The sequence below is a fragment of the Lactuca saligna genome, chromosome 5 (assembly GCF_052625555.1).
Source record: "Lactuca saligna cultivar CGN05327 chromosome 5, ASM5262555v1, whole genome shotgun sequence".
Classification (NCBI taxonomy): Eukaryota; Viridiplantae; Streptophyta; class Magnoliopsida; order Asterales; family Asteraceae; genus Lactuca; species Lactuca saligna.
Window position 1 is genome coordinate 316,328,315 of NC_136421.1, and position 8,330 is coordinate 316,336,644.

The 8,330-nt window shown below is 35.0% G+C and overlaps 1 protein-coding gene across 1 annotated transcript; it reads right to left on the reverse strand.

Annotated features, from left to right (window-relative positions):
* LOC145048689 (R3H domain protein) lies at positions 1 to 2,165 on the reverse strand. The gene is made up of 7 exons (XM_078997277.1): positions 1,958 to 2,165; positions 1,772 to 1,839; positions 1,273 to 1,381; positions 1,073 to 1,155; positions 845 to 1,006; positions 619 to 720; positions 1 to 448 (listed from the first exon to the last, which is right to left on the reverse strand). Exons 1-7 carry the CDS (start codon positions 2,031 to 2,033, stop codon positions 296 to 298), a joined length of 753 nt encoding a protein of 250 aa, XP_078853403.1. The 5' UTR covers positions 2,034 to 2,165; the 3' UTR covers positions 1 to 295.
* Between the last annotated feature and the right edge of the window lie 6,165 nt (positions 2,166 to 8,330).

Consider the following 8,330-nt stretch of genomic DNA (forward strand, 5'->3'; position numbering starts at 1 on the left):
TAGAACAAACAAATAAATAGTTCTTTAATTATAACAAATGGAACAAATGGTTACATAAGTTGCAATAAAAAGGAAATAACACACATACACAAATTGATTAAAAAAGAAGTCCCACCCAATTTTCAGCAGAAAAGGGGGAACATATAGTATCAGCCAAAAAAATTTGGCACTTCCCCATATTATCTATATCTATCAGCTAGAGTAAAACAGAACAGAATAAGTTTTTACATCCAGACATATTTTAACTGGTTCAAACTTATCTATTTACATGGGTCGGATCAGGATCCGGATCCGCTTACCAGAACCCGCCTTTTGCCATTTTCATAAACTGGCAAAGCGTGATGGTTGGGAGGTCGTTGTTACCCGCTTTCTTCTTCTTGATTTTTGTCATCTTCACAACCTTTGCCCCTTTTGTTTCCATCTCGGTTGTTGAGACCAAGTTATAGAACTGTCAACAACCAACAAGATTCAAGTCTGTTTGATGTGATGGAATGGAATCGACAATGTGAAGGTAATGGAATGGATCATTACATTCCATTATCGTCATTTTTGGTTGGCTCAAAGACATGAAATCAGTTATATGATTTTAGCAAAGTCTGAAGTAGATTTAAATGTTACCTCACAAACACCATGAAGTAGCAACCTATGGAAAGGGTCTTGGACATATATCACCAGAACCTCCTCATTACCTGCCTCCGAGACAAAGCCCCGAATGCTCTCCTGAACACAAACAAATATATTACATATTTGCCTGTCATCGTCACTTTGTCAACAATTGAAGGGTATTTTAGACAATTCAATCACATATATTATATGATATAACCAAAGTGAAGGTGTAAAATACCTCATAACCATTAACAAGTTCAGGAAGGAAGCTTCGGCGGAACGCGTCTCTAGTTTTGCAGTCGACCCTGTGCCATGCAGTCAAAGCAGCGATCTTATCAGCATCCACACGGCTTTTCTTCTTTGATGAAGAAGAACCTTTAAGCGCCTCAATTGCACCAGCCTACCAGAAACAACCAAAAGCTTTCAAAGTTGAAGCATTGTTACAAGCATTAAGACACAGGGTTACCTCCTTATCCATGTCGATGTTCCTAAATTTGTCCCACTCCCCCACGTTTGTGAAGCAAAAGGGTGAAGGTTGTGCCTCGTCACCTGTAAAATGAAATAGCAACTCATAATCTATCTAATAAGGTCTAAACTAAAGCATTTATACAGAAGCTGCTATGACTCAAAATTCAAAAAGATATTTAGATGTATATATGGATTTACCCCAAGGTGGTGGAGCAAACAGGCCTCTAATTTCATCTCCAGTCAAACGAGGTACAAGCTCCAACAAGATACGATCATTTATCCATCTTCGTGCACGTCTGTTGCTGACCTGGACAAAATGGAAGATTTAACTTTTAACTACATGATTTCAAAAACAATGATGGAGAAACCACACGAAATGGCTGAAAATTAAGTTATTATCAAAATGATCCAACTTCCATATCATGTTCAGATTATTCAGTTGACAAACAAGACCAAATCTTTAGCATAGAGCTTCCCACAAAAAGGGTAAACAAGAAGCTTTAGTAAATTGAAAGATTCAATAAACAGTCAGCAAGATCATAGTCATGGCACTAAACATATAACCAAAAAGTTGTCAATTTTGTCCGTCAATAATTCAATTTAAAGTATTACATATGCATGGTATTTTCTTTTGAAATCAACAAAAATTAAGAATCGGCTCCGGAAAGTTAAAGATTGTAAGGGTAAGTTTTAATACTCTGTCGTTCAAGCTCTCAAGATATTCGATTTTTTTCTCAAGCGCAAATCCTCGAGATTTCGCATCGCCTGCAAAGATCCAAAAATTTCCCAGCCAAAAAATTGTCCCATTCAAACCAGAATACAGATAATTAACTTATATTCAAACGAAAAAAAAAAACGATAAAGTTAGGGCAAATATTGGTACCTTTCGTATGATCAAATCGAGAAGCCGATGAGAAAATATCGTGTTCTCCCTGCAAAAAAACATCTGGGGTTGCCATGGTTGAACGTTTTGATGGATAGCAGAAGCTGATATCTTGTTGAAGATAGAGAAGATTAGCGGAATCTGAGCCCTAAATAGAAATAAGCAGAAAAGGGGGAATATGCTGTGATGCGATGCAGTCGAACGCGGGATGCTTCTTGTGTGTATATATGTAGATTGGTGAAGTAGGCGATTTGGGTCCTCTAAAGTATGAATAATTGCACAGAACTTCCCACAGTATTAAAGACTACAAAAGGTACCATATGGTATGAAAGTTTGCAAAAGATCCTCATGTGGTATGAAAACATTGAAACAATAACTTGTAGGGTGAAAATTGAAAAACTAAATGGATTTATTATAAGTTAAACTGCAGAAAAGTCACTAACTTGTTATTTTTTTCCGATTATCATGTTTTTTTTTCATTATGTTTTCAATTTATTGTAGTTGATCGGTTTCAGGTTACTTGGTTGTTATTGCTGACGTGGCATGGGATGATTGTGTGACATGCTTACATAATATTATTTAGTTATGTGATGACACGTCAAAATTGAAAAAAGTGATGTAAAAGCCACTATGTTTTCATTTTTTGCGATTTTTACACTAAATTTTCATTATTTTACAATTTTGACACTTTATTAATAAAATATGCAATTTACCCTCTAGTAAAAGGTTTAAACTTTAAATATTAGCCAATACAATGAAAATTCAAACACATCCATAAAAACATACTTCCTTGTAACAATCCAAATTTTCAAAAGAAAATTTTCATTTTTAAATACTCAAAACATTTCCAATAAGCCACAAAATCTCAAGAACAATTGTTTTCAAATTCATATCATCAACAATTTTATTATAAATATCAGAGTGTCCCATAAAAATGCCTGAGAGAGTGCATGATGTGTCATCAAGCATTGTCATTGCCCTTAAGCTCGGAAGTACCTGAAACAAACCAACAAATTGTAAGCTAATGCTTAGTGAGTTTCCCAAAGCATACCCCACACAATCCACATAATCCATACGAGCTATAAAAGCTACGTAAACCACATAAGCCATGCATATCAACCTATAAGGATGTCGTGGAAACCCTCCAAGGTCTTACTCTGGGTGTCACTGGAACCCCCACGTGGTCTTAACCTAGTGTTATAGGAACCCCCACATGGTCTTAATCGTCTGCAATGGGAACCTCCACATAGTCTTCCCTAACACATAAAATATCATATAAACTAAATGTACGACATACCAGGATGCCATGGAAACCCTCCAAGGTCTTACCACGAATGTCATGGGAACCCCCGCATGGTCTTAGTCTACTGCCACGGGAACCCCCCAGGGTCTTCCATACTAGTATCATAAAGATAACTATCATATCACATAACACACAATCAACTAGCATTCCACATAACAAATAATATGGGTCAGCCTTGGTGTCTTCGACCCATTGGTATGGTGAGGAGGCTCACCTTTATGTGCTGAATCCAAAAGTTGCTCTCCTAACAATCTGTGAACATTTGTGATGAACAATAATACCATTATCCCAGGTTAAGGCTGAACATAATCCAATTGAAGAACCCAAACCTGAAGTCCTTTCACAATGGCCCAAAAAGTCTTCCTTTGTTATTGGGCCCAAAGGCCATATCCAAAATCATTAATGGGCCTCATGGCCCAATAAAGCCTAACCATAGTAACCATGGCCCAAACCAGATAAACTGGCCCACTAACTCAAAACGTGATCAGGCCCAAAGGGATTACAAGCCCAAAACAAGCCCGAGCCCATCTGAGGTGTGTATGCCTTGCGTACCACCCTGGTACGCACAGCGTATTAAGTCCCTGAGTCGTACGCGTTGCGTGCTCTAAGTTACGCCCAACGTACAAACTGATTAAGCACCTTCTTCCATTAAGTGCTTAATACTCGATGTTCTAACATCCAATATCAGATATGAGCTCATTAAGACGTCCTAGGGCATAAAGCTGGCAACTTTATTCCCTTGCATGCTATATAGAACTTAAAATCTTCATTCTTCACATTGGGACTTCATATAAAGCGTCAAACTCATGCATGGAGTCTAGATACTCTTCAAGCTAGCACCTTTATGCATCTAGCATGCTTACAAAGCTCAGATCTAACCATTTCAATATCTGGAGTTGCTCAACTCTTAAGGGAAGGTCTAAAACCAACTAAAGGGACAATATAGAAACCCTAGCTAGATCTAGTGAGTAAGATAGAAAGATCAAGACTTTATACCTCTAGAGACTCTTCAAGGTGAACTATATGCAAGTTCTTGAAGCCTAATGCCACTCCAAGCTTGCTTAGCAATTCCTTCTACTTGAATGAACTCTAAAATGGCCACAAATACACTCCTTAAGCTCAAAAACACTCTGGAGTAGAAGGGTGAAATAAGGCTATGGAGGCTAATTGGGGTTTAGTCTAAGAGGCTCAAGGGTGTTTAAATAGGTGTCAACTCTGAGATAGGGTTTTGTCCCTCTATCGCATATGCCCCGCGTACCTATACGTACACCCAGCGTATGCGGCCACCCTCTGCATTCATGCATCCTTAGTACGCTAAGCGTAGGAGTACGCCCCGCGTACTAAGGGACCTTTTATGCCATCTTTTCCATTTCAAGGGTCTAAAGATTAATACATGATTTAGAGTGTTACATTCCTCCTTTTAGCAGTCAAGAAAACCATCGCAAAAAGCTCGAATTTAAATCCCTTTATTCATCCTCTATCTCAAAATCAATTGCCTCACATTTCAACAGAAACATGTTAGCCATATGGTCTTCTTTATCATACGATTATTATTCTCTATTAGAATGTAAAATTTGGATTCTCCATTTGTAAGTCATTAATTTCTAAACAAGAGAATCTTCATGTTTTCTCTTTCATTCATTTCATAGGTTATAACTTGCTAACATGGTATTTTCACCTAACTCAAGTAAAAGGTTTTTTGTTGTTAAATTATAGCTAGAATCATAGTTTGTCCTTGACATGCATGTAAATCTAATGATACCTTTATTCATTCAACAAGAGACAAGCTTTGCATTATTGACATCATATAGTAACTTTGATTCAATTAAGGATTCTTTTGGCAGGGAAGGTTTTCATAGTAATCTAAATGATATTGCAATCTATTTGATTGAAAAACAAGGCCATATTTATAGTAATCAGAACTACCGTGGTCAATATTTATAATTCTCCTAGTTTTGGAAAGAATCTTCTAAATCAAAGACAAAATTCTAGGAAAGTTCACATACTATCCCCACATCACCATTACAAACTTTTAATTCAAATAAATATGTTGTAACATCCTAAAAGTTTAAGACTGGGTTCTTAAATTAATAAAGTAAATAAATGAAAATGATTTATATAAATAAATCATCAAGGGATAATCATATCATTAGTTGATATGAAGATTAGACAATTATAATTGAAAATAATAACATTTTTGAAAGTTAAAGGGTCAAAAATGTCAAATTGGAAAAATAGAATGAGTTGACCATATGGTTGACTCAGTAGTGGGAAAGGACTGTAAAATGTATATAATAGATGGAGAATGACTTATTATGTCAAAACATATGTTAAAATCACAAATATTGAGGTTTGTGGATTTTGGCTAAAATGCTCAAACTAGAGGGACCACATATGAAAAATGGGAAAATAAGACACACACCCTCTCATTTCATTTCCTAGATTCGTGTTCTTCATCCTAGAGATTTCTCTAATGGCGATTTTTTTTTCTCAAGAGCTCCTGAGGTTGATTCAAGTGATGAATTGAACATCCAAGCAAAAGGGAGAGGAGTCAAAGGCTTGCTAAGGTATAATTTTCCCTCGTCTAGCTCTATTTTCGAGTTCATGGGTTAGGGTTTAACCCCAATGTAGAATTTAGCTTTAATAAATTATTAGGGTTTGGTTTTCCAACCTCCCTTAAGTGGTTTTCATGGTTCTAATCTCAATCTAATCATCTTATTGATAGATTTGATGATTTTGCTAAAAAGTTCCATGAGCCCTAGAAAATCCACAATTGGGAATATTGCTATTGATGGTGAAATAAGATTGGATTCTATTACCTATATGATATTTGATAGCAATGAAACCAATTAGAATGCGCAAATTCATCCATGATGGCAGAATCAAACATAAACTTGTGTTTTTGATGGTTATGTGAGAAATTGTGATGAAAACAATGAAATTCTTGGAATGTGAACATTTGATGAGTATATGATACTCATGATCATGAGTTAATACTAACAATATGATTTGAATGCAAGAATATGAAGGATTGAGTGATATATGGTTGAATTTATGGAATAATTAGCTGTAAGAGCATTTTAGGAATCTAATGAAAGTTACATAATAAATCTCATATAAGAGATGAGTGACATTCATGGATATGAATTGACACTTTAAATATAGAAATGGAACATAACATGAAGGATCTCTTGTTCTATAAGTGGTTGTGGTGATTGTTTTAGCCTAAAAGGTAATTTAGGAAACATGGAACTGAATTGAGGATTACATGGTTAGTTTATGTACTTATAATGAGATTAATGAAGGTTTTATGTACTTGACAACATCTTATTGGGTATTCAACAAGTTGAGAACAAGTTTTGGGACTTTAGAATGTTCTAGTATAAAATGAACTGATTAACAGAGTCTGAGGATCATCATGATCTTTAAGGAGTTCAATGAGTACTTAATGGATTAAGTGGGTTGTTTCTGGATGATAAAACTAATGGGGTTTGAGCATAACAAACAATCCTATGTGCGCATGCAACCCTAAATAATTTGATCTACGTTTTCTCTGATTGAAAATACAAATTGAATAACAAAGTAGAAACCCTAGTACACTAGTATATAATCATAATTACACAATTAGGGTTAAGAAAATCATACCTCAATTGTTATGTAGTAATAACAATGAAAACCTTGTGTTTTTAAAGCCGTGAGAGCAAGCATCTCAAATTTCACGCCTCTAATGCTTCACACCCAACACTAGCAAAGTAAGTTGATGAAAAAAGAGTAAAGAGGATGAAATTTTCAACCTGACCCTCTAGGGAATCAGTTGGACAAAAATCATAGGGTTATGCTCTATTTATAGTTGCAGTCAGGAAACCCTAGATAAGCCCAAATCCAAGATTATCTTAAATCGAGTAATTATCCACTTTCCTGGTTATCCATTAAAGGCTATTCTAGAACCATTAGGCTCCAAGAAATTGTCCCACCTTATGGATGGTTATAGATTGCCTCTCGCTAAAGTAATTACAATTCGGTTGTTGCACTTTTAATTAATTATTTTAATCATGAAATTAATTCCAAATAATTTCTGATTAAATATTACTAATTCAAATTAATATATTATTCTCGTAATATATTATCAAATCATATATTTCAATTTATTAAATAAATATTAAATTCAACATCATTCTCTAAAATCATCTGTCTGGTTGCTAGTTTTGAGAGTAACCCAAAAGGATTGTGCTACTATGAATTTAAGTATATACTAATTATAGTTATGCGCTTAGACACCTAATCCAACAGTTTCCCACTTGGATAAGTCTAATAAGTATAGTTGCCAATATATTCTTCGAAAACTGATTAGCTAATTGTAGCTCTGAAATTTGTTGTCGAACTCTAACCCAGTTAGTTACATTTCATTATATGTGTAATATTTTAATTACTTTTATACCCTTTATAGAACATAAGGCACTTAATTTGTTATGTATTGTGTTATAGGGGTAAAAGATATGCTTGGAACAGAAAGGAAGTTGGAAGCCAAGGAATCTGATTAAATATTATTAAATAAAGATATACCGAACACGTCGTGGTGACATCACCACGACGTGGTGTTTTGACCTTTTCCGATTGACTTCAAAGACTTGCTGAATACAGGATAATTACGAAGACCGCGACATGGTAGCCTCACCACGTCATGCCGATATGTTTTTCGGGAAATTATAAAGAGATGTCATTCTCTCCGAATTAAGAACTTTTGGCTTAGAGCTATAGATGATTTTTTAAGGCTAAGGATCTGAATTGAAGCTTGGAAGTGAAGAAATCGATTGTAGTTTGGGAATTGAGATTAATAAGGCAATAACTTCTTAATTATGATTTTATTTTCTAGTTTGATTATGTCTTTGCATATAGAATTTGTTTTTCTGACTTTAGTTGCTAAAATCATGGGGTAAAACCCCATGACTTTCATTTGGCATAGATTTACTTGACTATATGTGGTTTGATTCATGGCTGGATTAAGTTTTTATTGGTTATTTGTATGACTATCTTTTGTAATTGAGCTTGAATCTTATGATCTTTGTGGAT

What these genes read in the sequence shown, in the direction of transcription:
- LOC145048689 (XM_078997277.1), bottom strand. Translation starts at nt 2,033, where the DNA reads ATGGCAACCCCAGATGTTTTTTTGCAGGGAGAACACGATATTTTCTCA. An exon ending in TTGAGAGCTTGAACGACAGA is followed by an intron (nt 1,382 to 1,771) that starts GTATTAAAACTT and finishes CATTTTGTCCAG; the next exon opens with GTCAGCAACAGACGTGCACG. An exon ending in ACATCGACATGGATAAGGAG is followed by an intron (nt 1,007 to 1,072) that starts GTAACCCTGTGT and finishes TGTTTCTGGTAG; the next exon opens with GCTGGTGCAATTGAGGCGCT.